This window comes from Prionailurus bengalensis, chromosome C1 (genome assembly GCF_016509475.1).
Source record: "Prionailurus bengalensis isolate Pbe53 chromosome C1, Fcat_Pben_1.1_paternal_pri, whole genome shotgun sequence".
In the NCBI taxonomy this organism is placed as follows: Eukaryota; Metazoa; Chordata; class Mammalia; order Carnivora; family Felidae; genus Prionailurus; species Prionailurus bengalensis.
Genome location: NC_057345.1, coordinates 34,567,926 through 34,594,600, shown reverse-complemented (window position 1 = coordinate 34,594,600; position 26,675 = coordinate 34,567,926). Strand labels below are relative to the sequence as shown.

Sequence of the window (26,675 nt, the reverse complement as noted above, 5' to 3'; positions counted from 1 at the left end):
CTCATGGGCAAATCTCCAACTTCCCCAAACACTCCAGGGAAAATCTCCCCGCCCCCCCCCGCCCCCCGCCCCCCCCCCCCCCCCCCCCGACCCCACGGACTAAGGTGCTAAACTGTCTCCTTGCCCCTGGATTAATCTCAAACTATCTTCATAATGAGTCCTCAGAGAGCTGACCCTGAGCACCCCACCTTCCGCTGCCCCCAGCCCCAGGGCCTCAGGGCCTCCTGGGGGTCAGCTCTGAGTATCCCAAACATGCCTCCCTGCATACGAGTGCCTCAGTGTGAGGTAGGAAGCCCCAGTGTTCGTGGACCATAATAATCATCAGAAACTTCACTTGGTGCCCCCTTCTTGTGCACCTTTGCCCTCAGTCCACTGCTTCAAGGAAGAAAGCCATCACACTGCTCTCTGACACACTTCCTTGTTCCCACTCCCTACCTGGGGACCTCTTCCTGCCTCCCCTGCGTGGTAGCCCTTTTTGACAAGCCTCGGGGGAGAGGGTGGGGGGGAGAAGCCAGAAACAGGATTTATGTCCTAGGCAGGAGAGTCGAGAAGGGCTTGGCTTAGATGTGCCCAATCCTTGGAGTTGGACACACACATACCACTGCACAGAGCAGTGCACATGGTCACTTCTCCACAAACACAGATCCCCCTACACAAATCCACAGGGTAAGGGGACACAGACACAACATACTGCCCAGGTGGAGATGCACTTGCATGTGTGTGTGCGTGCACGCACACACACACACACACAAGACACCTGCAATTCTTTCATAGGAGAATATAGCTCCCAAACATGCTATAACTCCTAGGTTTAGGAACAAAGTAAAAATGCAAATAATCTTATGATGAGATAAAGCATCTTCCCAGACTTGATGAGGTCTCCAATGTAAATAGATTGTAAATTCTGAACCTAGAGCCCTGGGGAAAGTTTGTGAAATGGACTGTGTATGGTCTGAGAGTGCTCCTGTCGGCAGAAGTGTCTGTGTCTGATACCTATTATCTTGCTCAGTGCCTCTGATTGTAAATTAATAAAGTGGAATCTCACTTGTGTGACTTTGGCGTGTGTGCATCAGCTTCTTGGAGGCTGACTGTCCCCAGGGAACAAATAAAACCAGCTTCCTGACCAGATAACAGTGAGGAACAGACTCAGGGCACAGAGGGGGTACTTTTGCTCCAGGCTGGGTCCCTTCAGAGTAGATGCCCCACTCAGGCTGGGGCAACACCTGTTCCTCTGACAACCAGTACTAACTGGTGACTCTCACAAGGTAAGGAAACTTTCCACCAACTGCCAGGCATTGCTGCCCAGAGGCAGCCTGGAGCAACGTGTTCTACATATAAGGACATGAATTACCTTAGGTTGTCCTCTCCATTTCACAGGGAAGGAAACTGAGGCTCAGCAGACTCCTTTTGGCAAAGTCTCCTTTATCGGGTATTGGAACCGAGGTCTGTCTTCCCAGGAAAGGAATAAGGGGCCCAGGTTGGTGTCTGCAACTCCCTAACAGAAGCAGCAGAATAGGGGTGACCAAACCAGTGGTCAAAGGAGGGTCCCTGGAGGAAGGATTACCCCTAGACCTCCAGTTCTAAGGATTAGGACCCAGGCCTTACCCAGCTGTGCCCACAGTCCCTAGGGGCACCGCTCCAAAGGGAATGGAATTTGCTCTGATTTCTCCCTGGGGGCAACGCAGGCGCAGAAGACCAGGGGCCTGGAGGGCCAACTCCAGCTCCAGCCCCCCAAAGTGCCCCAGGCCTTCTGGCTTCATTCCAGTCTAGCCAAAGGGGGCAACGACATCTGCTTCCTCCAAGGGCCCCAGCTGGAGGGCAGCAAGACAAGGGCGGAGAAGGGGGCTCCTTTGTGGAGCCCACTCCCAGGGGTTCCTGGGGATCAATCATCTGAAAGCTGGAGAGACTTGTAATTTTATTCCCTGGGAGGAGGAGCCTGAGAAGTCGGCCAGTGGGGTGGGGATGAAACGGGGGATGGGGGGGGGAGCGGCCAGGGGAGCTGTTCAGGGAGGGGAGGGACTTGGCTAGGTCTCGCAAGCCTTCTCCACTCCAAACTTTCACCAAACTCTTGGCCCCCGCCTCCCCGAAACCAAAACACAACAAGCCCAGGAGGAGCCGCGAGCGGCGCGGCAGGGCGGGCGGACTCGCGGCGGTACTGAGCCTCGGGAGGCTGATGCAACTTTCCCTTTAAGAAAGCCACCTGGGCGCACCGCGGTGCGGACCCAGCACGCCTGGGCCGGGGGCTGCAGCATGGTAAGGGGGCTTGGGGAAGGGGGCGCTGCGGCCCGCGCCTCTGTCCGTCCTGCCGTCGGTCTGGGTTTGGTATCTCCGTGGGGCTAAGCCCCAGGACCAGCGAGCGTGTGTGTGTGTGTGTGTGTGTGTGTGTGTGTGAGATCGCGCTTGCATGCGGGCATCCGTGGTTAAGAATGTGGGTGCACGCACGGGGATGTCTGTCTCGCCGCAAAGATCGGGGGTAGGTGCGCGCGTCTGGGTGTCACCGCTGTCGCCAAGGAGCTGAGGCGGGTGAGAACGGGGGGGGGGGGGCGCTCCCGAAGGGGGGGGCGCTGCGTGCCGACGCCGGCTTGGTCGGGGGCGGCGGGCGCAGAGCTGTGCGGGTAGCGCCGGAACCAGAACGTGTCACGGTCCGTCTGGAGCGCCAGTGGGTTTGTGCGCCGGGGGCCTTCGGCGGCCGGGAACCGGCGGGCCGGGTCTGCGCCCCGCGTGCGGGCTGCCGCTCCATCTCCTCGAACTGCTGGCCGGCCTGGCTGCCTATCTGGTTCCTCCAGCCGGCCTGCCTCCCTATCTGCCCACCCACCCACCGGTCGGGTTAGGGTTCCCGCGCGCCCGCGGGTCCCGGGAAGCCGCGCCAGGGGGTCCCGACGCCCTCGGGATCTTTGTCCGCGGCTCCTGGCCGCGGCTTTGGGAAGGCACTACGGCCGTGGAGTTATTTTGGGGCTGCTACTCCGGGGAAAATCCGCGCCCTCCCTACCCCAACCTTCATTCCGGGTGCGTGTGGGGCGGGCCCGGGCGGCCACAGGTGAGGGCAGGGGCCTAGGAGCCGGGGGCGCCCACCCTCAGCCGGTGCCCCGCACCCCGTAGCCACCGTGGGGCTGTGGAAGGCGGCGGGGACGGGGCGGGACGGGAAGGGGGGCTAGCCAGGAGGGCCGGGAGGGGCCGGAGCCGGCCTGGGGGCGGGGCAAGGGGGCGGGGACCTCGGCGCCCCGGTACTTTTCCACCGCTGGGGCCGGGGGCGGGGCCGCCGCCTCCACACCAGCTGAGAGGCCCACACGTGGCGGCTGATGTAACACCGCCCCCCAACACCTCGCACCAGGGTTGAATCGGACGCACCCCGCTTCGAGGAATCGGGGTGCTACGGGAGGTGCCGCAGCTCCAAAGGCGACCGCGCCCCTGCCTGCCGGCCCGGGGCCTCCTCGCTGTCTGCTGGCTGCTTCTTAAAGGAGCCGCGCCCCCTTTCGGGCCTGCTCTCCGTAGACCACGCCCCCTCTCTGGTCACTCTTAAAGGAGCCGCGTCCACAGCTCTCTGACAGCTCCAGCACAAAGCTTGGGACTATTTCTTTGCTGAAACAACCTTGATGCTTGGGCTGCTACAAAATAAAGGTTGGGGTGGAGGGGGCGTGAGGAATGGAAAAGGAAAGAAGGACCGGAGAAATCCAAAGTGAGGGAGCATCAGAAGGTTTGAGAATAGTGGGTGAGGGAACTGTGGAAGGGACCAATGGGCGGCACTGAGCATGCCCAAGTGTTTCCAAGGACCGCAGAGAAAACGCCCCCTTACTCGGCCTACACTGCGAGACTGCCGCGGTACCTGCTCTGTGCCCAGCCCTGAGGACACAGGAGAATCACACCTTTGCCCTGGAAGATCTCTCCAGCTCATGGGGAGCCAGATTTGGACCTAGTAACCGTGCCTCAACACTGCATGTGACGAGCGTGTTAATTAGATGTACACAGCGTGCTTTGGGAGTGCAGTGAAAAGGTGACTGCACCTGGAGGAAGGCTTCTTGAACATAATGCTATTGGGACAGGTTTGAAGATGGGTAGGATATATACAGATGGAAATGGGGACAAGAATGCTTGAGGAAGACAGAGCCCCCTGAACAAACATGGAGACAAGAACCTTTGGGAAATGCTGAATAGTCCCACATGGTGGCAGGTGGCTGCATGCAGCCAACCTGGGCTCTAGGCAAAGCTAGAAGCCCTCCCTGGCTCCCACAGCCCCATCCCCTCCCTCCATCACAGTGAACAGAGGTTATGCTTCCTCCTCCATTTTTCTCCTAAACTACGAGGTCCTTGAAGGCAGGGAAAGAGCCTGTCACCTTTCCATTACCAGAGAGGACTCCCCAGCTGGCTCAGATGCACCCTTAGAATTGATTGACAGACAGCTTTAGCCCTGTTTGGGGAGAAGGAAATACTGAGCAGTGAGACCGTAAAGATAACCGGGTCCTGTGACTGCCCTCTTACCATCCACAGCTCACTGGCAACTCACACCCAGCTCACCCTCTGCCCACTCTAAACCTGCAGGGCCCCAGCACTCCTGTCCCTGGGCCTGACACTGGCTTCTTCCTGTTGCACCAGCAGAAACCAGCGACCCCCTCCTTGTCCCTCACCTCCTGTCCAGTTCATCACCAAGTCCTACCAATGTTACCTTCTATATTTTCCCAGATCTGTGCACCTTTCCCTACCCCATCACCACTTTCCTAGTCCAAGCCCCCTCATACCTGGCCTGGCTGCTTCCTGACTGTCTTCTCTTCCACTAACCCCTCTCTCCAGTCCTTTCCCCACACTGTATCTAGGGCGATGTTTTCAAAATGCACATTCCACCGATTGCCCCTGCCAGGTGCAACTCTGCCTCAAAGCCTTTGATCACTGACATTGCTCTTGGGATAAAAACCAAAATCCAGGCCCCAAAGTCCCTGACCCTGCTTATCTGTCCACCTTTATCTTTGGCCACTTTCTCCCTGGCTATCTGAGTCCCAGCCTCAGGGTCTTTGCACGTATTATTTCATTTGCTTGACTCTCTCTTCCTTTTCTCTTCCTCACTATCGCCACTTTGCCTAAATAAGTTCCTCTGAAATAAGTTCCTTAAACATAAACATCACTTCCTCAGGAGAGCCCTCTGTGACTCTCAGCTGAGGCCAGGTCCCCCCTGCTGTAGACTCTCATAGAAGGATCTTTCTCCTTCACACCCTTTATCTCAGTGTGTGATTGCATTTGAGTCACAAGTTTCCCTCTTTCCCCCTAGCTTGTAAGATGCAGGAAGGCAGAGACCAATGAGTTCTTGCTGCCCAGCGCAGGTCGGGCCCAGAGCAAGCCTGAAATAAATATTTGTGGAATAAATGAATTGAATTGTGGCCAGCCTTAAACGCCTGCTAAACAATCTAGGCCATATCCTGTTGGCTGTGGAGAACGATGGGAGGGAATCAAGGCTTTAGGGCTTTGGGAAGATTAATGGACGGGAGGGGAGGAAAATGTGGAGGACTTGTAGTAGAATCCAAAATTAAGCAGGGACTTCAGAACTTAACAAGGGAAGTATTACCAGACCCATCTTCCAGACTGAGAAAACTGAGGCTCAGAGAAGTTTAAGTAACTTGCTCAAAGTCACACACATGCTGAATGACAGAACCAGAATTCTAGCCCAGTTCTACCAGGTCTCAGTGCCCAAGCTCTTCATCACATGCTAAGTTAACTGCTTCCCAGTGATGGCCCATAAGCGGCAACGCTTCACACCCAACTCATTCTCCTGGAGACCAGCGCCAAGCAGACTTTTCGTCACCGATCTCTAAACACTGTGAGCACAGGGACCGTATTTGCAGTCAGTGCTTGGGGATAACCTGAGTGAGAATGCTCTGTAGCCTCAGTTCCTGGGCAGAGTGTCCTCAGTTTACTTACCTCACCAGGGGCCATACTAATTACCCGTCCATGAGGTGGCTCTTAATTATGCCATCGGCTATTTTTACTATCATTATTACTGTCATTATTATTCGTTGGCTGAAGAGGGACGGCTTTGGCGAAGTCAGACCTAGAGTTTAGGGCATGCGGTGAGTGAAGAAGACAAGGGTATGAGCTTCTAAGGGAGCATGCCCCTCCTTCTCCTCACAGCCCCCAGAAGGCCAGAGCCATGAGCAGCAGCCTCTTTAGGAGGACACTTTGAGAGGCAGAGAGAACAGCCTGGGTTACTGACAAAAGGGAGATGGTTACAAGTCACAACTGCACCTGCCCCTGCCTCGGGGAGAGGGCTGTATAGGACACTGAGTGGCCAGGGCAAGGTCCTAAGGAAGCCAATGTTTGGTTTTCACAGGCAAGGAATTTCTTCCTCGTCTCTTCTGGCCTTCCAAAAACTTCCTGGGCCTGTAGGAGAGAGGTGGCCCTTGACAGGTGGCTGTGGGTGGAGCTGAGTGGCACAGAACGGCCTTTGGAGTAGAGTCTGCTCCCTGGGAGGGTAAAGAAGGGGCCAGAACCTGAGCCCGGTCCCTCCTGAGACCCGACCCTATAGAGGTTGAACCTCCTTGTCCACCTGACCCAGGGTTTTCTTCCCATGAGCGAATTCTTTGAGGCTCCCTAAAGGTTGATTCCTCTCCTGAGGTCTGTCAAAAACTACCTCCTATTCCATCTGTGTTTGACATTAAGCCTGTATGCATCGGCACAGCCGTGTGGCCACTCCTTCCATTGGTCTGCTGCCTCCTCCAGCTTGTCAGCCCCACATTGCCTGTCAGATGTTTCCTACAAGGTCTCTGGCTGAGCTGGACCATCACCCCAGTACGTCAGCCTTACCCATCGCCCTTCAATTCAGTTCAACCAAGACGTGCTGCAAGCGAGCACTGGGTTGGGTGCTGACACAGGAGGTAAATGAAGCACAGACCCAACCCTCGGGGGAATTCACAGACTCGTGGTTGACGGACATAAGCAAATAAGTCTAATATGAGTTGATAAGGACACTAGTAGAAATACGCTTAAAAAAGAAAGGGTGAAGCAATTTGTTCACTCTCGTTGGGGAAGGTGCCAGGGAAGGTTACAGAGAAGTGACATTTAAGCATGAATTTGCAGTATTTTCCCGGGTGAGCAGGAGGGAAGATGTTGCAGGCAGAGGACAGCCTGAGCGAGGGCAGGGAGATGTGCCTGCCCGTGGTGTGTTTGGTGTTTGCAGAGCTTATGGTCCAGGTTGGTGACATGGCAACATGCCCAGCTGCCCCAGAGCCCAAGCTGATTGGCACCAGGAGGAGGGAGGACTCTCCTGGCTGTCTGGCTGGGGTGAGGTTGGGGAGTTGTGTGCTGACTCCCCTTCAGGAGAAAGGTTGAAGCCATTCACATAGACGATGAAGGAATTGGACTCTGTCCCAGTTCTGTGTTCGTTTTTTTTATCTTTTATAGAATTGGGCATCTGGAGAGTTAAAAATAGACCTTTGCCCATTGGGACGGGAAGCGTGGAGACCAAGGGATCCAGGGGAAGGGCTGGAAGAAGGGCTAGGAAGGAGCAGATCCAGGGTCATCCAGAAAGAAACGAGGCGGGAAATGGCCTGGCAGAGGGTGGGCCAGCCTGGGAGCGAAGTGAGGGCCTGCCAGCTGGTGGTCTGGGCCCTGCTCTACCTGTCCTGGAGAACCCTGAGGGCCACCCCGTCCCGTGTCCTGCCCTCCCCTTCCTGGGCCAGGTTCCCACCCCACTCTCTGCTCTCTCCACAGCTCTTGAGGTCTGTGGTCTGAGAGGTGCTGGAAGCAGAGCCTGTGAGTGGGGTCCAGGACTCCAGAGCCCCCCAACCTGCTGCTGCCATGGTAGGAAAAGGTGCCAAAGGGATGCTGGTAAGTACAGGGACCAGACTGCAGGGAGGAAGGGGGTGCGTCGTGAGCACCGCCCCCTCTGGGACCTTCTGCCAGCTGCTTGCCATGACAGGAGGGCCTAGAAGGCTTCTTGGAGCCCTGAGTCTGGCACTGCTAAGGCTCCTGAGTACTGGGGCTATCTCAGGCCCCAAGCAGGCAGCCCCTTACCCAACGAGTTAGATGGTGGTGGGGCTCTGAGCCTGTAATAGGGCAGATTCTGCCACAGAGCCCACAAAGGCATGTCAGGAGGCAGGAGCACACTCCCAGTCCTCATCACCAGAGATGCTCTGGAGAGCCTGCAGTCTGTCCTGGGCTGGAAGGACAGCGGGACACCCAGGACCGTCACATGGTTGGCTCCCCAGCACCCCACCCCAACCCTGTGCTCTGCCTGCCTCAGGGAATGTCCAGTATGAGCTGATCAAGGGGTCTTCAGACCCTGTCTGGCTTTTCTCTACTTCCCTGGTTCCTTCTCACTCTGAAAAGTAACAAAGAGCGTTTCATTTTGAATCCTCTTCTGAGGCCTCGGAAAATTTCCCTCTCCCCCTTCCCCAAGCCGTGCCCCCCTTCCTTTGCCCACTGCCTCAGAGCACAGGAGAGGAGGTAGTGAGATGCCTTGAGAAGCAGAGGGGCAAGGGCAGGGCCTGGTCAGGGCTTGAAGGAAGCAGACTCATTGATAGATGGAGCAGGTTGGCACTGGAAGCAGGAACTGGGGAAAGGATGTCAGATCCTATCCCAAGAGCAGTGGTTGGATTTCTTCTCTTGGGATCTTGCCTCGGGGACGGGCTAGACTGGGCAGCTGTCAGGGGAGGAAGCCAGTGATGAGTACAGCCCCTTCCCTTGGCACCTCTCTTGCCCGCATCAATTCCTTCTGTTGCTTTTCTCGTTCTGTTAAGAACTGATTGACCTAGGGTCTCTGCCAAGCTCCCCCCACCCCCTAAATAGGCTGTGTCTCTCATCAAAGATTTTTGGGACTCAGAGTACCTGGTCCAAAGGAATGGTCTGGGAGAAGGAGATGGGTGGTTTTTCCCCAAGGTAAGGACCTTCTATCTTGCCCTGTTCTGAGCTTCTAGCATTCAGCCCCTCAGACCTGCTCTGGCCTGACTCCTACCTGGTTGGAACAAGTCTGAATGAACTGGGCATGTGAAGGTATTCCTGAGCCAACCTGAACTCTGGATGCTCAGAAACGGGCAGAGAGGGAAGCCTTATGACCTGAACATTTGCTAGAGATGGATGCTGTGATAGGACCAAAAATGGTCTCCCTTTCCCAGAGAAGTCTTGGAGTTGCCACGGGCCTGTTGTACATAGGACATGGGGTGTGGCTCTGTCCCATCCTACATGGAGGCTCTGAGCCCCATGAAACCTAAGAAGCCCTCTGAGTATTCCCTGGCTGCTCTTCCTTCTCTGGAGTGACCCTGAAAGGACTGTGGCAGGCAGGCAGCGGGACCCATGTGGGCCACATAGGGAGCATGAATCACAATGTCCCATAATCCCTGCCAGGAGCTGAGCTTCCCGGACTCTGGGCTCTGCCTGCCGGGCCAGCATGTCTGTGGAAGGGAGCGCTGCCTTGGGACGCCGTTCCCAGCCCCAGGATGTGCCTAAAGATAGCCGGGGCTTAGTTTCCTCCATGCCCTCTGCCCTTTGGCTTCTGCCCGCCACTGCTGCATTTGAGGCCCGTAACATCTGTCCCCTGGGCTCCACCCCCCCCCCCCCCCACCACCACAGTGGTTGCTAGAGATTCTGTCCCTGCCCCTTTTTCAGTTCTGCTGATGACCTTGGGCTACTCTATTCTCTGGCCCCAGTTTGGAACTGGAGCCACCTCCTCCATTCAGTGCTCGTCTCTAGGATACAGGCTCTGAGGAGCGCCATCCCTCCTGGCTAACCTAGGCAGCTGAGCCAGGGCTTTATTAGGTGCCTGCGGTCCCCTAAAGGCAAATAGCTAAGGACGGTCCTTTCAGACGTGCCCTTCTCTGGATGCCATGGTAGGGCAGAAGAGAGGGCATTGAGGACCACGCATGGGAGCCGCTTGGACAGTCCCAGCCCCGTGACTTCTTTTACCACTTGTGCTCTGGTATGCAGGGAGCGGGTAGCTAGTCCCTGCCATGGGCTCCTCACTTCTGTCTGATTTGCCTCAGGTCTGGGTGTGAGGACATGGGTCCCCTCGGCTCCCTTCAGTTGGCAGATACCCTGTGTCATCCTTGGCGCTCCTGCCCCGCTCTTCATGTGGCAGGTGCTCTGTGGAGAAGCAAGCCCCTTCGCAGCACGTGCCCAGGCCCACATGCCTGCTGCACGTGTCCCTCCCCCGACTCCCAGCCCAGATGGTCTCTGCCAGGCCAGCTCAGCTGCCTCCCTCACGCCTCAGCAGCTCCTAGGACGGGGCCGTGCGAGAACCCAGCTGGCCAGGGTGCCTCCAAGCCTGGGAGCAGCTGGGATGCTTGGGGGCACCGGGGGGTGGATGGGGTGATACTTCCATGGAGGCCTAGTGCCTCTGTACACATGTGGGGTGGAGCTGCCTGAGGCTCAGAGGACGGGGAGCTAGAGGAGAGGAGCCCAGGACAGGAGAGCCCCCCACACACATGGCCTCACACCAAGGTCACAAGCTGGGCTGATTCTGTCCCCTCCCCTCTGCCCACTGCCCACTAACACAGTCTTGGGCAACAGAGGCCTTGGTGAGCCTCGCTGGCCTCTCCCCATGTCTTCGAGCACGCTGGTTGCTTCTGCCACCGGGAAACCTTGTGATGAATAAGAACAGAGTCACCTGTGCTAGGGCCCCGGGTGCCAGAACGTCTAAATCATCCCAGAAGGCTTTGCAAGCACCGCTGGCCACCCGGGCTGCCCCGCCCTGACCTGTTCTGTACCTCTCTGATATGAGGGTTTGTGTCCCTCTTATCTGCACCATCCATTGCAAGGCCCAGGCACACAGCGGGTGTTCCCCCGGCCCAAGGCCTGGCACGTGGCACGTGCTCAACTCGTACAGGCTTGGCACACGCTGGGCACTCCCTCAGTATAGAGCCTGTCACACATTGGGCGCCATCTATCACAGTGCCAGGCGCACAGCAGGTGCTCCCCCATCTCAAGGCTGGGCATTCACTGGGTCCTCACCTGGCACAGAATTTGGCACACGAAGGATATGCTCATCTAGTGCGGAACATAGCACACGACAGGGGCTCACCGGCACCGGGCTGCCACAAAGCGGGTACTCTCTTAACACAGACCTGACACTGTGTTCTCTTTTGGCCTCAGACGTTGTGCATAGTGGGCACTCTGCTAATAGGTCCTGGCACACGGAGCGCTTTCCAAACACCGGTCCTGGCATACGGTGGCTGCTTTGCTAGCATAGGGTTTGGCCCATAGTAGGTATTCTCCTAGCTCAGGGACTAGCACATAGTAGTGGGCACTCTCCTTATACGAGGCCTAACACAGAGGAGGGGCTCTCTTAGCTGGGACAATGACCCAGATGGTCACTGGTCTCTATGCAATGACCCAGATGATCAACCAGGTGATTAGAGATGGGCAACGACTCATACCCAGTGAACTGGACGATATCTAGATCCAGAGGAAAAGGCCCAACAGTCCTCAGGCCTCCTCTCTGGACCTGAGACCCTACTCTCCCTTCCCCTTGGTCTCCTTCCCCTCCCCCTCCAGCTTCCCTGGAGCACACCTGCTCAGTCCTGTGCCCTCACCTCCCCTCACGCAGCTTCCCTGCAACCCTCCCCCCACTCAGGCCTAGCTCAGCGGGACCTTCCCCCTGGAGTCACAGGGCACAACAAAGCAACTAGATTGCTCGCCCCTCTGGAGGCATGCCCACTCTTATTAAGAAAAGTCAGAGGCGGGGGCTGGGGGAGTCGGCCTCCCAAAGTGGGGCTGGAGCAGCTGGATCCCACTAATGAGGCCTCATTACGGCCAGGGCCCAGCTGGGCTGCTGCCGCCTCCTGTCCCCATGGCCAGAGCCAGAGAAAGCTGTCCAGCCAGGGCTGCCTGTTCTGGGCAGCCTGCCCAGGCCAGGGCAGCCGGAGCCCAGAGCCCACCCTGGGTGGAAGTGAGCATTTGGGCATCATGGGTGACTGGGTCTTCCTGAAGCCAGTGGCCCAGCCAGCGCCTTGGCCCACAGTCTGCGCCCGCAGGAAGTCAGCAGAGCGTGTCTGGGGACCTGGCTGGGTGAGGCTGGCCCAGTGAGAGGCTGAGTCGGTGGGGTCTCAGGCCATTCTTAGGGGACTTGCTTGAGCCGGGGCTGGTCTCCACCTCCCCCACCAAGATGTATGTAATAATGTGTCTACATCAAGGCATTTGCGGGGGGTGGAGGGGAGATTAAATGAATTAATATATATAAAGTGTTGAGGACAGTGGCTCATAGTAAGCGCTGAATATGTACCATCTCTTCCTATTATTGCTAATACTCACTAGATTCGATGATGGGTGGACATTATCCCTATTGCAGAGATGAGGAAACTAAGACTAGACATGTTAATGACTTGCCTAAGGCTGTATATGGTGAGAAACTGGCAGCGCGGCGGTTTGAACCAGGCCTATCTGACTCTAAAGCCTGCGCCCTTTAAAAAAAAAAAAAAATCCATCCTGCCGTGTTCCCTTTGGCGTCACCACACTTACCAAACTAACAGAAAAGCTGGCTGTTCTTTACATTAGAATCCATGCACGCTTCCATTTGGTGGATGCTTACCAAGATCCTTCCTTCTGCCAACCTATCAATTTCCGAGGACAGGTGCACCTTCCCGGGACCAGAATACTCATGCCCGCCTTCCTGACTGCTGGTTTGTGGTATCTCAGCATCAGCTGGAGACTGACTAGCGAGTGTGGCCCCAGAGAAGTGGGACTGGATGGGTCTGAGTGACCCCTCGCCCCGGTTACGGTGACACCTGCTGGTCTGTACCCAGCCCACACAGCACATACTCCAGAGCAACGTCTGGGGTTCTGGGCAGTGCAGTGCAAATCTCCAAGGAGTCTGTTGCGTGGCTCCGCCTTTGTCTGAACTCTGTGGTGACCACTCTCTTGGCTAGCGCCAACTTTCTTAGGGCAAGTGACAGTGCAGGCCCGAGCTTTCTTGCATGGCCAGTCACATTCTCAATCATCTTGGCTGGTTGAGAGTCTCTAACTCTTGTGGGGGAACAGCTCCAGGGCCCAACACCACCCCCCCCAGCCCACACCACTCTATGAAGTCTAAGCTGCTTGGGTAGTGCCTGTGGACGATGCCCCCTTCTTCCTGCCCTTTAACATGTCTAGTGCCCAATGACACCCAACCACCCTACCAGGAGCCCACCAAGTGCCAGGCCTGGTTGCTCAGAAGCGTCTAGGCCCTGAGGCCGCTCACTGTCTTCCGCGCTCGCTCTGCCTCACTCTGTGGTTGTGAGTATGTGAGTGTATGTTTTGTTCCAATAACTTGCTGGGAACAAGGGGAAAACACAACAAACCCCATGCCTCACTCTAGCTCTGGAGCACCCGCGCCGGGCTGCATGGGGACTGGCCGGAGGGGGAGGGCCAGCGGAGGGGGTAGGCAGAGCTTGGGGAGGAGATGAGGTGAAAGTAATTGACGCTGCCCAGCCGGCAGTGGGAGAGGCAGGGGATGCGTCAGTGTCGCCTGGAGCTGGCAGAGGTGTGAATGAGCAGCGGAGACACGCGCACTCCGCTCTGAGTGCTCATCCTGGGATGGCCTCGGCTCGTGGACCTGTGGCCCCCTCCTCCCCAGAACAGGTCAGTCACCTCCCAGAGGTTGAGCCCCCTCCGTGGAGCCAGGCGGTCTGGGAGGCTGGGCTGGTGGTGGGGAGAGGGGCTGAGTGGTCTGTGCCAGGGAGGGGCAGGCACAGCCAGCCAGCGAGACAGACACCGGCAAAAGTGACCCAGAAAGTTGCAACTGTGCAAAGGAGTGCAGGAAGAGTTAGCTATGTGGTGGGGGCATGGGGGAGGAGAGTGGGGGTGTGAGGGCTCCCCCAGCCCAAGGACCTGCTGAGAATCTGCTCTGTGTATCAAAGCTGCATTGTCCTAGCTCCCGGGGAGACGGGCCGGAGGTGCCCAGGAATTGTACTAATCAATACAGCCCCATTGTCCGTGCCACGGCAGTTACTCCTATGGGGAGAGTGAGTGAGGGGGCAGGGGACGTGGTACATGGACTCAGCAGTGAGTGTGGGGGAAGAGGATGGGATGGGAGGCTCAGCTGGGAGGCAAGAGACCCCAGAGAACGTTCACAGTGTCCACGGCAAGCGCCTGGGTGGGCATCAGTGTGGCCTCATCCCTAGAAGCTGGGGATGGGCAACGATGTCAGGGGCAGTGGGGCTGATGGCAGCGAGGGTTTGGGGACGGAGAAAGCCATCCTCCCCACCCTGTAGAGCATCCTGACTTGACCTTCAGAAGGCCAGAGAAGGAATGTCCTCTGGGGAGACATGGGTTGGGTTTGGGAGAAGCTTTATGCAGGGCTGCCCTCAAACCTGAGAACTGCCAGAGTCACAAACCAAAGCTACTTCCCAGAGTGCCAGCCTGCTGCCAACCGACTGGGGTAGAGGCTGCCCACAGCTGCTGCAGTGTGAGACAGGGCTGCTGGGCTTCTCCAGGGCAGGGGCAGGGCCCACCCAGTATTCCCCTTCGCTGCTCCCCAGGGCCTGGAGCGAAGCCGGGCATGCCTGGGGGTGCATCTCCTGTCTGCTCTAAACAATGTCGGCAGGTCTGTCTCCACCAATGAGGGCTCTGGACGAAACAGCACGGGGCATGCCTTTGGTTCTCTCACCTGCTTGAAGGCTTGGACTCCTAACAGGTGCCCAGAGCTTGCTCTCAAGTTTTCCTTGGGGCAGGAGGCACAAACAGCCCCTGGGTACTGCTCGGGACTAGGGTGGATTTTCCCATGGTCCTGCTTCTTCACCTCTGGCCCCGGACTCTTTCCCATATCTGGATAAGCCAGGCCAGATGAAGGGTGCTACCTAAGGGCCAGCCTGGCTCCTGGATTGATGGGAGATAACTTGGGGGGGGGGGCAAGAATCTAGGGGGGCAAGGAGGTCGTGAGGTCTTCTAAGGCAGCCACAGTTTACTGTAATGGCTATTCTGCCTGAATTCCCCGCTGGGGCTCAGAGAAAGTTGCCAGTGATCTGGATTTGGCTCAAGGTCAGTCTGGGATGTGGGGTCTTGTCTGTCCTCCTCCATAAAGTTTGTCTTGGATGGGACTTCATCCCATGAGCAAACCCTGGGGCTGCAGAGTCCTGAACAAGAGGCCTGCTGGATCCCAGCGGGGCCCGCCCAGCCAGGGCAGCTCCAGGATTCTTTAGTGTCCACGGAGAGCAGGAGGAGGGAGCTCACAATTCACAAAAATATCCAGGGGACACTGATCTGGGAAGGCGGGAGTGAGGAGCCAGAGGAGAGCCACAGCCCAGGGTAGAAGTCTGGGCTGTCTCTAAGACTGTGCGTGACGAAAGGAGGAGGTACATCCAGTGGTGGTGGTTACCTCTGGGGGTGGGCTTTGCAGCTCTGTTTCGTTTTTACTCTTTGCTGTAGGTTCCTTTTTTCTTTTCTTTCTTTCTTCTTTCTTTCTTTCTTTCTTTTTTTTTTTTTTTTGGTGCTAAGCTTGTAATGCTTTTATAATTAGAAGAAAAACAATAACATTTAAAAAAGTCATTTAGAAAGTTAGTGGGAACTGATGGAAGATATAGGAGAGAGTCAGAAATAGGAATATTCCAGGCAAGGCAGAATCACAGAAATTAATAGATCTATTGAGGTTGTCTAGTCTGTCCACTGATTTCGTAGTTAGTGAAGGACGTTGAGTTGCAGGGAGTGGAAATGACCTGCCCAGAGTCACTGGGAGAGCAGGCTCTAGAATGCTGGGGTTCTCACTGCCCCGCGCAGGGTCCTGCCCTGCCAAGCCCAAGACATAGAGAGGAGATCAGGATTCCTCTCGAACACTAGGGGTGTTCCAAGTTCCAAGAGTTTGTCTAGAGCAGGAATAAGCCAGGCACTGGGCTACGTAAAGGATTTATGTAAGTGATTGCTCGGAATGGCTCATCCGGCTAGCCAGGCACAGGGGTGGGAGGTCACAAGTCCTTGTGCGGGACTGGACACTGCTGCCTTAAGGACTGCTCCTAAGGGGAAGGGGCATCTGAGGGTCTTATGCGCGTTGTACGGTGGACAACGTGGAGGATGATCATCCAGCTCACTGCACTCAACCATGGAAAGAAAGCTCCAAAGCCTGCATTCTGCCCAACTTGGGGGAGTTCAGGCACAGGGCAGGGCTGTCCATATCCTAGAGACCACCATCAGGCCCACGGCCATGGAGTCAGAGGTGAGGGTGGGGGCTATCCAGGGAGTCTGGGGAAGAAGCACCAGGCCACCATGGCTTAATTCACCACCGAGGTGTGAGCAGGGGAGGAAGAGAGAGCAGCGAGGGGCAGACAGTGAAAGATGGGTGATGGGCAGGAGAAACCTGGAGCCCAGCCGGTCGGCAGGGCTAAGCTGGGTTAGGCAGAAAGACTGCCAGTCTGGGTGAAACCATGAGCACCAAAGGATTCTTTCGTGGGCACCTCCAGGCCGACGTCCACTGCAGGGACAGTTCTCATCAGTGACACAGGTGTCCACCCGGCAGATGGAGAAAATGAGAGGCATAGGATAGGGAAGATTATGCAAGGAGAACAAAATCTAGGCAGCACTGGGAAAGGCTCACCAGCCATGGGCTTTGCTGCCCAGGAAGGAAGTGACAGAGAGTCCCCAGAGGAGAACAGAGAAGGGAACTGGAACCCCCAGAAGCCTCGAAGAGCACTTTGGAGATCCTTTCTTCCAGTGTACTTGGAGAAAGGTAGGCTTGCTCTATCCTCTGCAGAGAGCCAAGCCCTCCCCAGCCAAGTCGCCTGAGCAGAGCTCGTGCTGGAATTGAAGTCCTGGCCATGGGGAGGCTCCCGCAGTGACCTCCCAGCCACAGCTCCAGGAGGCGGCCCCACAGTGCTGAGATGCAGGGCTGGGGAGCGGGAGCTGTGCTGCTTCTGCCGGGCGCTTCTCGCACTGCTTGCAGGGTGTCACTGACCTCCAGCTCTCTCTGCACTGCAGACCCCTAGTGCTGCCGGGAACTTCCACTAGAGCCCCATCCCCAGCTCCCCCGTCCCAGGCCTCTGTCCCAGGCCTCCTGCCTCCCCTCCCCGAGTTGTGGGCTGTGGCCAGCAGGGCTGAAGTGGTTAGCGCAAGGCCCAGTGGTATGCTGCTCATTAACTGAGCAGTGCTGGCTCCCGAGGGCTCAGCCAAGCGGCTGCCTGTGGCACGTGGCTGGGGGCGTCACCACCCTTGCTGTCCCCCTCGATGCCAGGGAAGGAGCAGACCCCAGAACCCCAAGTCTGGTCCTGTTGCGCTTGGTTGCGGGGGTGAGGGGTGGGGGTGGGCGGGGGCGGGTGGCTGGGGCCAGGAGAGAGGCCCCAGGCTACAAGACTTTGGTCTCGGCAACGGGCCTTGACTCTGCCCTGCCCATGAAACCATCCTGGACCCTCGAGTGTCTCTTTTACAGCTGTAACCACTGCTTCGTGACCCCACCCATGTACTCCGCAGCTGCCACAGTCTCCCATTGTGCCCCTAAGTAAACAAGCTTTGGACAGAATAAAACTGTTATTGTAGGGTCAACATATAGGAGCCCTATTTGACCGGGATTTGTTTGGGAATGCATAAACTGTCCCCAAGCAGGCCTCCCAGCCTCTGAAAAAATGCCCCCTTGGACTGTGCAGAATTGCTAGGCCTGTCCCAAAGAAGGCCCTAGGAGGTGATAACAGCCTTAGGCGAGATTCAGTAGGGGCCGGTCCCAGAGGGCACGCTCAGGCTGTGAGCCACCCTCTCCCAGAGCCAGACTGGCCTTCAGGCCCCTTCATCAGGGAAGCCTTCCTGACTTCACCCTACTTGCCCCTCACCTGGCCTCCTTCCATATTCCTGACTTGAGAACTTCCACTCTGTGGTCACCTTGTGGCTGCATATGAAAATCACCTATTTGTTTATTTCATTGATGGCTTGCTTCCCCACTAGACTTTGAGCTCCGAGTGTGTAGGGGTGTCTGTTTAGTTCACTGCTGGATTCCCAATGCCTGGCACAGGGCCTGGCACACAGTAGGTGTTAGTAAATCTCCATGGTTGCGTGAATGAATGTATGTAGACTCTTTCAGCCTGTCCATTTGCTCCGGGTGCTCCTTGAAGGGGACCCTGGTTCCTGGTGCTGTGTCCCCAGACCTCCCTGGAGGGTGTGAAGGTCAGTGTCTCCTCCAGGGGCAATGCTTGATTGCGTGTGCAGGACAGTTGATCCTCAAGGGTGTCTCTGCCGTGGTGCCCGTGGCATGCAAGCCAAAATCTGCCCACCATGGGAACAAGGGGTGCTTGGCTGGGACCTCCACTGGCCGCTGGTGCCTCCTGTGCCTGCATTCCCAAATGGGCCTTTCTGGAAAGCACACAGGTCCCAATGAAGCCGTTCCTTCCCTCTGCATTTGTGGGTCAGTGTCAGGATCCGACAGCATTTCAAAGCACCAGACCTCTTTGTTTATTGGCCAGTGTGACTGTTGTCCTTGAATATGTCTCTTTCAAGCTGAGGGTCAGTGTCACTTCAGCAACATCCCTCAGAAGCCATGCTGCTCTGTCTCTGATCCTGGTGTCCTCCTGGGACTCCTATCTGTTTCTCTCAAGAGAATAGCCCATCTCTGAGAGGCTCTCTCTGTCACTCAAGGACTGTGCCTCTCTGTTGGTGATTCTCAGGGTCCCTGTCTCCTAGTGAGACCCCCCCTGACCTCTAGGCTCTTGCTCAAGGTGGCTTGATTTCCTGTTCACCCTGAGAGGGGGTGGAAGGGGCGTGGCATGGGAAGGGGTGCATTTACACTTGTAAAGGGACTTGCTGAGCCAGTTCCAATAGTACGGTTGGGGTTTAAAAGGGGCTGTCCTCAGTGGGGCCTCAGGCCACCCAGCCCAGCCCTGCAGCTCTCCAGGAAGGCCTGACTTCCTTTCCTTGGGGCAAATCCCCTCATCAGCCCTTCCTGGCCAGCCCCCTTCTCTCAGCTCCGAGACCTTTTTCCGGAGTCCCTCCCTCTGTTTCCCCTAGCAGAATCTGTCCTCCAAGTCTGGCGTGGTGCCTACAACTCTGGTCTCCTCCCCCAGCTCATGGCCAGCACCACCCAGCCCAGGTCAGCTTCCCCAGGGCCCTCTCCCCAGCCATGGGCGATATAGATGGCTCCCCTGGGCCCTCCCACCCAGAGTCCCAGAACGCCCTCCCCAAGTCTGGCCCTGCTCACTTGCTCCTCCAACGCCCACCTCACAGCCCTGCCCACCCTGTGCCCCCAGGAAAGCGCCTTCAGCTGGGGGGAAGGGGTCGGGCATCCCCTCCCCCGCACCGCCTGCCCATGGGCAGCGTGCTCAGCCTGGTGATGTGGTAGCGGCGGGTGGGGGGGGCTGTCTGGACACAGGCCCCTTTGTGCCCAGCCCGACTTGGCTGCTTGGTATGAGGCTCAGCTGCTCCCAGATCCTCACCCAGAGGGGAGAGGGGAGGCTTTGGAGGGGCTGGGGCTGGGGGGCTCTGGACTCGAGCGCCCTCTCAGCGTCCCACCTCTCGGATGTTGGCAGTCGCTCCCCAGGTGGGCTGGTGCTCCTGGCACGGGGTGCTGGGGGGCTGGTGAGGGAGGCCCTGCTTGGCACCCTCTGGCAGCCACTCCTCCCTTCTCCCCTTCTCTGCCAGGCCTGCCAGCAGCTCCTGCCAGCAGAGGGGAAGCCCAGGGTGGGGGTGGGGGCTTGGAGGGTCCATGGTGTCCCCGCTGGGAGAGGCCCAGAGGGTCAGGCACGGGAGCACAAATGCCTTTCTGATGGTAGCTTCTCTCCTGTCCCCACAGAATGGTGCTGTGCCCAGCGAGGCCACCAAGAGGGACCAGAACCTCAAACGGGGCAACTGGGGCAACCAGATCGAGTTTGTACTGACGAGCGTGGGCTATGCCGTGGGCCTGGGCAATGTCTGGCGCTTCCCATACCTCTGCTATCGCAACGGGGGAGGTACCCAGCGGGCACAGGGCAGGGACCACCCACTTGGATAGAGCCTACCCACCAAGGCGCGGGCTACCCCCTCCCTGGCACAGACCCCACTCCAGACAGGCTGGCCTCTGGCCTCTGGCTCTCCTCTCCTTCGCCCCCATCCCTGGCTTAGGTACCCTTTACTAAGGCACAGACCACCACCCCCTGACCCTGGCTATCTGCTGTTTGGGCCAGACCCTGCTAGCCTGCTCCCTCGGGGCGAGGAGCCCTGGAGAAAGGCACCCCAACCTCCCAAGTTTCCCAGTCTTATACCCCCTGTGTTTCAACAACCCCCTAAATGGTTCAGGGAATTTGAGGATCCCAGTGACTTATGTTTGTGAAATTGCTTGGTTAAGCCATCAAAGCCCCCCCTCACATGATGGCTCTGGGGCCAGGATTCTGCTCAGGAAGCCTCTGTCAAATTCAAAGACAGGCCATAGGTAGGATACCTCGGACCCAGGCTCCTGCTCAATGCGTGGCTCACCCTCCTCAGGTCTCAGCCAAACGCAAAGGTTTTGCTGTTGGGTTCTTGGCAGGTAGAGGGTGGGACCCCCCAGGCCCACCCTGAGCCCGCCCTTTCCCTGCCTGCCAGGCGCCTTCATGTTCCCCTACTTCATCATGCTGATATTCTGCGGGATCCCTCTCTTCTTCATGGAGCTTTCCTTCGGCCAGTTTGCAAGTCAGGGCTGCCTGGGGGTCTGGAGGATCAGCCCCATGTTCAAAGGTGAGGCCTGGGTGGGGTGCACACACACACACACACACACACACACACTCACATGCACGTGTGCACACGCACACACACACGGGCTTCTGGGGGCCTACTCACCCATCTGTACAAACACTGCCAACCCCCACGGAGCCCTGGTGCTGACCCCAAGCCCTACATCAATGGCCAAGGCCGTGGGTGCATGCTGGGATCCATGTTTACTCGGCCTCCACCCTCCCCTCCCACCACGTGTATACACAAAGCCCCTTTGCCCCCCAGCTTGCCCCGGCCGAGGCCTTGACCTGTCCCTTCTGTGGCCCTCCATAACAGCCCGCCTCTTAAGCGCTTCGAAATTAACCTGGCCTCCTTCAGCTAGATGTGTGAGGCTGCTTCCATTCCTTCCCCTCTTCCAGGTGTGGGCTACGGCATGATGGTGGTATCGACGTATATTGGCATCTACTACAATGTGGTCATCTGCATTGCCTTCTACTACTTCTTCTCATCCATGACGCATGTGCTGCCCTGGGCCTACTGCAGTAACCCCTGGAACACGCCCGACTGTGCCGGAGTGCTGGACGCCTCCAACCTCACCAACGGCTCCCGGCCTGCCGCCCTGCCCGGCAACCTTTCCCACCTGCTCAACCACTCCCTTCAGAGGACCAGCCCCAGCGAGGAGTACTGGAGGTGAGGCCCCACTGGGCCTGGGCCGGGGTTGGGGGGACCCCTGGTGCCAAGCTTCATCCCTCCCTCCCACCGTCGGGCAACTTCCTGCAGACTAGGTAGGATGCCGGGAACACAGCACGGTAGAGGCGCATGAAGAGGTAGAAGGAGTTTACAGACTAGTTCAGGAGAAGAGGCTGACACCCCAGAGGGTGATGGAAGGCAGGATGTTGAAGTGAGAGTTCTTAAAAAGTGCAGTGAGGGAGGCTCGGCGGTCAGGCAAGTCCGCAGAGGACAGTCAGGAGGAAGGGGGGTGGCTTCCTGGTAAGAACGGCATAGCAAAGGCCCTAGATCCCAGATGAGCAGAGGCTGGACCTGAGACCTAGGGGAAGCTGTTCTGATGTAACAGGTGTGTGGAAAACCCATGGACCATAAAGGGGACTGGCAGGGCCACCAAGCCTTCTTCGAGAATGTATGTGAATTAAGCTTAGACGTACTGCTGCAGAGCAAGGAGAGACAGCCATAGGGCTCTCCTGACCCCAGGGCTGTCTTCATCAAGCTGTGCATAGGAAAGACAGCCTGGCACTCCTGTGCTCTGTGGTGACAGAGACTGGAGTCTTGGGGCTGGCTGCAGGGAAGCTGTTGCTGGAGGTGTTGTGTCACACCTCGTCCCATCAGGGTGGTTGTGAGGGCACAGTAGGATGTCCTAAAGAAAATTCCCCGTGTCCTTGTGGGAAACCCGTGGGAAGAGAGTGGTGGGGGCGTGTGGGTAGGCCATGTTAATTCATTCACATTTTCGTGGTCTGCTCTGCCAGGCCCTGTGTGCCCATGGGGTCTGAATAGCCCAGAGTCCCTGCCCTGAGGAGTTCACAATCTAGGGGGGAGACAGGCAGCTAATCATATTAGGGCCAGGTACCTACATGCCGATACGCTCAGGGATGTGGTCGGGGACACAAAGGAGGTGGTCAGTTCTGAGGGGAGGGGGGCAAGAGGAAGTGGTCCGGAAGGCTTCCCAAGGAGGGAGGAGGGAGGTGTAGAAGGGATTGGGAGAGACACAGGCAGGTAAGCTGTGGCCAGGAGGTGGCAAGCTGGAGACAGGTGAGACAGAGTATTGAGACAGGAGAGGCCAGAGGCATCATAAGGCACAGGGCTTCCCGTGCCAGGCCAAGGGTTTGAAGTTTCTCCGCCAACTGGTAGAGAGGCATAGGGGAGACGGCCAAGGCCCCAGGGAGACTTGCAGTCCTAGCAGGTTAATATCTTCTAAGCCTGGTCCCAGTGCTCAGACCCTGCAGGGCCCAGCTTCCCTGTGCCAGCCTCTGTGGTGCACCACAGCCATCCAAGGACAGCTAAGATGTCACTACCCGCAGGGGCTCGTGGTGTAGACCACAGAGCTGCTGCCTCCCCGTGAGAGGCAGGCAAAATTACCTCTGGGCAGACTCAGCCATTCGGTCGCTGGACAGATCAGTTTCTGAGCACCTAGTAGGTACCAGACACTGCACTCAGTAGGGAGACAGAATGAGGAGTAAGACACACAGATCCTGCCCTCATGGAGGTCACGTCTACTGAGAGAACTAAGCAAATAAGTGCCCAGTTAGGTATTCTACTACGTTTGAGGCATGGCGTGGACTGGACAACTTGATTTAGACTAGGGGGTGAACCTGGGAGGACAAAGCCCCGCCCACACCCATGGGACTGCTCCGCGGGGTGAGAAGCTCTCACCCCAGAGGCCATCTGCCAGGGATTCCCAGCTGGGTAGGGCCACCCAGGGCAAAGCTCTGGAGATTTTATCCAGTACAATTAGAGGAGAATAGCCCTCAAAGAAAACTGGTCATGGGTGGGGCGCGGGTGCCCATTGGGTGGCCCATTGAACTCTCCTCAGGGCTGGAGCCAGGCCCGTCTGACTCGCCACTGTCCCAGACAGGACTTTCTCTGCAGGATGGCTCCCTGCTGCCCCCTCCTGGAGAGCCTGGGAACATGAGCCTTGAGAGGGCTGCCCAGGCTGGCTTCAGCAAGGGAAGTGAAGAGAGCAAACAACTGTATTTCCTGGGCACCTACTGTGTGCCGGGAGAATTATTTCATATAGTGTTATCCCTATTTTTCAGATTCAGAGACTGATGTTCAGAGGTTAAGGAACTAGGCAGCATTGCTGTGTCAGGATATGCATGTCCCGCTGTGCCTGGTGCCTGGTGTGAATTAGGCCAATGATACTCTGCAGGTGATCTCGGTCCACAGTCTCCAACACCCCTTTGGAAAGCTGTGTGATCGCATTTGAGCCCCACAACAACCTTGTTTGGTAGCTCGGGCAGGTAGGATAAAATATTCCCATTTTACAAGTGAGGAAAACAACTCAGAAGGATTAAGAGACTCCTCTGAAGCAAGAGAAGCTCAGAGGGCAGATTTCCGAACGCGGGTCTGCCTCTTGCTCACCCTCTGGCCCGTGATCTCCTCTCTCTCTTCGTCCCTTCCGTCTCATTTTACGGTCCTCTGTGTGCTGGTCTGACTCCAGCCTGTAGGCCCTGAGCTCACGGCCATGGCCTCGCCTCCAGAGCCTGTGGTACACCCCTCTCCCGGTGTCTTCATGGCAGTTCTGGAGTCACACAGACCTCACTCAAATCGTGGCTCTGCCGCTCATCAGCTGTCTGGCCTTGGGAGATCAGCAAACCTCTCTCAGTCATAGCTATTCGTCCATTAAATGGGAGGAGTCACAACACCTACCTTGTCGTTATAAAGATGAAATGAGATAATGCGGCATAAATACCAAGAACAGTAATGGGTGTTCAGTAAGCCTGGTGACATCCACTGCTGGAGATGCAAAGAAATAGATTAGGGTGTTTTGTTTTCAAGGAGTTTATCATCAGGTTGGGGAAATTAATAAATAATGCAGAATGTGGGTCACCTGGGTGGCTCAGTCAGTCGGGCATCTGACTCTTGATTTCAGCTCAGGTCATGATCTCACAGTTTGTGGGATCAAACCCAATGTGAGGCTCTGCACTAACAGTGCTTAGCCTGCTTGGGATTCTCCCTCTCTCTCTCTCTCTCTGCCCCTCCCCCACTCTCTCTCTCTCAAAATAAAAAAAATAAACATTAAAAAATGATGCAGAATAATCCCAGGGCTGTTATGCATCAAGAGCGAACTTCTAAATATACTGGGTTCCAAAAGTTCTTAGGCGAATTGATCTCAAAACACATGGTCCCAAAACAAAACAAAAAAATAAATATGGTGCCATAAAAAGAAAGGCAGAATTCATTATTTAGTTTTTAGCCCCTAATATTGTAAATGCTGTGCCCTCGCAAATAATAGAAATAATTAAAAATTAAACGCTACCAGTTTAACATATATAATCAAAGTTAAAAAAAAATCTTTGGAACAGGAAACGGTGCCTACTTTGAATGCTGTTGCTTGAAGTAAAGGAACTCTGGGTAATGGCAGAAGGACCCTGGGCTATTCTGGGGCAGAGCTTCCCAGCCGCAGGTGTTCTGAATAGGTGTGCCCGGTTGGGTGAGACCGGGGTAGCCTGGAGCCCCCAGTTGCCTTCAGCTTTGAGTGCCCTTGTCTGCTTACCCCAATGGCCCCAAAGTATTTTGTGTGTGTGCTCTGAAGGAAAAAAGATTGGAAAGCACTGTTGAAGGGGCCCAGATGCCTCTTGGTAGTCCCACAGCCCCTGAACTTCTCCATCCCTTGGCCTTTGGTTCCCCCATCGACTAAGAGCCCAGAGAAGGTCAAAGGCAGGGCCTGGCTCTGATGCCTGTTCACCGTACCATCTCAGTGGTGGCAGTTGGGCAGGAGAGGGACGTGTTGGACAGCGCCCTTTCCTGGTCCTGGTGTGAAGGAAGGCCTCTAGGGAAGATTTGAGGCTAAGAAGAGGCCAAGCAAACAGCCTGGCAACATTGTCCCATGAAGGGACAGAATAACATCGCATGAGGTTTGAGAATTGATTTGGAAAAAAAAGTGAAAATAGCTGAGAATGATAGAGGACAGCCTATGAGCTATCCTGAGAGGTCCTAGCTGTAAGAGGGGAAAGAAGGGAGCCTGTGTTTCCCTAAACTTATCTACATATTATGCTATGTTGGCATTATTATGCCCCTTTTGCAGATGAGGAAACTGAGGCTCAAGAACTTGTCTGTCACTCATCACTTCTAGCCTGCCTCCCTCCCCAGGTTCTCTCCTTTCTACCTCCTGGTCCATTGTACCACAGTGTTCACTCATCCATTCAACAAATATTTACTGAGTACTTCTCTGTTCCAGGCACTTTTCCAGGCACTGGGGGTACTAGGTACTCCTGCTTTCATAGAAGATGGATGACACACAAAATAAATAGATAAAATAAATAAGTTACAAAGAAAAAAAAAAAAGGAGACATGTGCTGTGGAGGAAAATATAGCAAAGAAGTGGGTGAGGAGTGCTGGGCTGGGGCCAGGGTTGCAGTTTGAAGCAGGGTAGCCAGCAAAGGCCCCTTTGCAAAGAGGGTACCCTGAGTAAATACTTGAAGGAAATGCGGAGGGAGGAAGCCATGTTGGCAAACCCAGCTGCAGAATTTGTGGGGTCCAGTGTGAAATGAACATATGGGGCCCCATGTTCAAATGTATTAGGATTTCAAGATGCCAGTGGCAGAGCATTAAACCCAGCACAAAGCCTTCTCAGTATGGGGCCCCATACGACTGCATACCACGCATGTGTGTGAATGGATGTTTGAGGGAAAGAGCACACCAGACAGAAGAAACAGCACGTGCAAAGGCCCTGAGGGAGGGCATGCCTGGCATGATTAAGGAACTGCGAGGAGCCCAGGGCAGCCAGTGCAGGGGAGTAGGGTGGGAAGACAGGCGATCAGAGAGATGGCAGGTAGGGGGCAGTAGGCCACTTAAGGCCTTACAGCCACTGTAAGGACTTAGGCTTTTCCACGGTGAGAGCTGGGAGCCCCTGCAAAGTTTTGAGTCAAGGAGAGACCGTGACGATGCTCCTATAAAAACCCTTCAGAAGCTTCCCATTGCTCTTAGGATAAAATTCAAACTTCTTGGCCTTGACTTTGTGGCTTCTTATAATCTGGCTTCTTCCTATCCTTCACCCTTCTCTATTCCCTTTACCTTCTGTTCTAGCCTCACTGAGCTGCTGACATGCCCAGGCTAGGCCGTGTTATTTATTTCATGACCCCCTGTCCTCCTGCATGCTGCTGCCCCAGCCTGGCATGCACTTCCTCCTCCCAATTCCTCAAACCTTAGCTCTAGCCTCACCTCTTCCGGGAAGCCTTCCAGTGTGCCCCTCCCCGTGGCATTGAGACGCCCTTCCTGGTGGTACCCACGTGCCTGATTCAGGTCTGTATGCACAGCACCTAGCACAGGGCCTGGCACATAAGTGTCCGATCGATTGAAAGGGCACTGCTGGTGTGGCATAGGGCGCCAGATAGAGCCACACATACCTAGGGGAGGAATTCTGGTTCGAGCCTAGGCCTGTACGCCCCAGGGCCTCCCGTCTTTACTCAGCACTCCACCAT

The 26,675-nt window shown here is 56.3% G+C and overlaps 1 protein-coding gene across 11 annotated transcripts in view; it reads left to right on the top strand.

Annotated features, from left to right (window-relative positions):
• Nucleotides 1-1,940: 1,940 nt before the first annotated feature.
• The window catches only part of SLC6A9 (solute carrier family 6 member 9), a 31,638-nt gene continuing 6,903 nt past the window's right edge, over nt 1,941-26,675 (top strand). Inside the window, exons 1-5 of one of the 11 annotated variants that reach the window (XM_043574720.1) lie at nt 1,941-2,253; nt 7,693-7,809; nt 19,646-19,802; nt 20,413-20,544; nt 20,940-21,210. In XM_043574720.1, the coding sequence (XP_043430655.1) occupies nt 7,780-7,809; nt 19,646-19,802; nt 20,413-20,544; nt 20,940-21,210 (590 nt within the window). In that variant the 5' untranslated portion in view covers nt 1,941-2,253; nt 7,693-7,779. Of the gene's footprint in view, nt 2,254-2,369; nt 2,474-7,692; nt 7,810-13,380; nt 13,531-18,845; nt 18,947-19,645; nt 19,803-20,412; nt 20,545-20,939; nt 21,211-26,675 lie in introns of those variants that run through there. The other 10 variants (XM_043574717.1, XM_043574719.1, XM_043574718.1 and 7 more) reach the window with 10 other exon arrangements.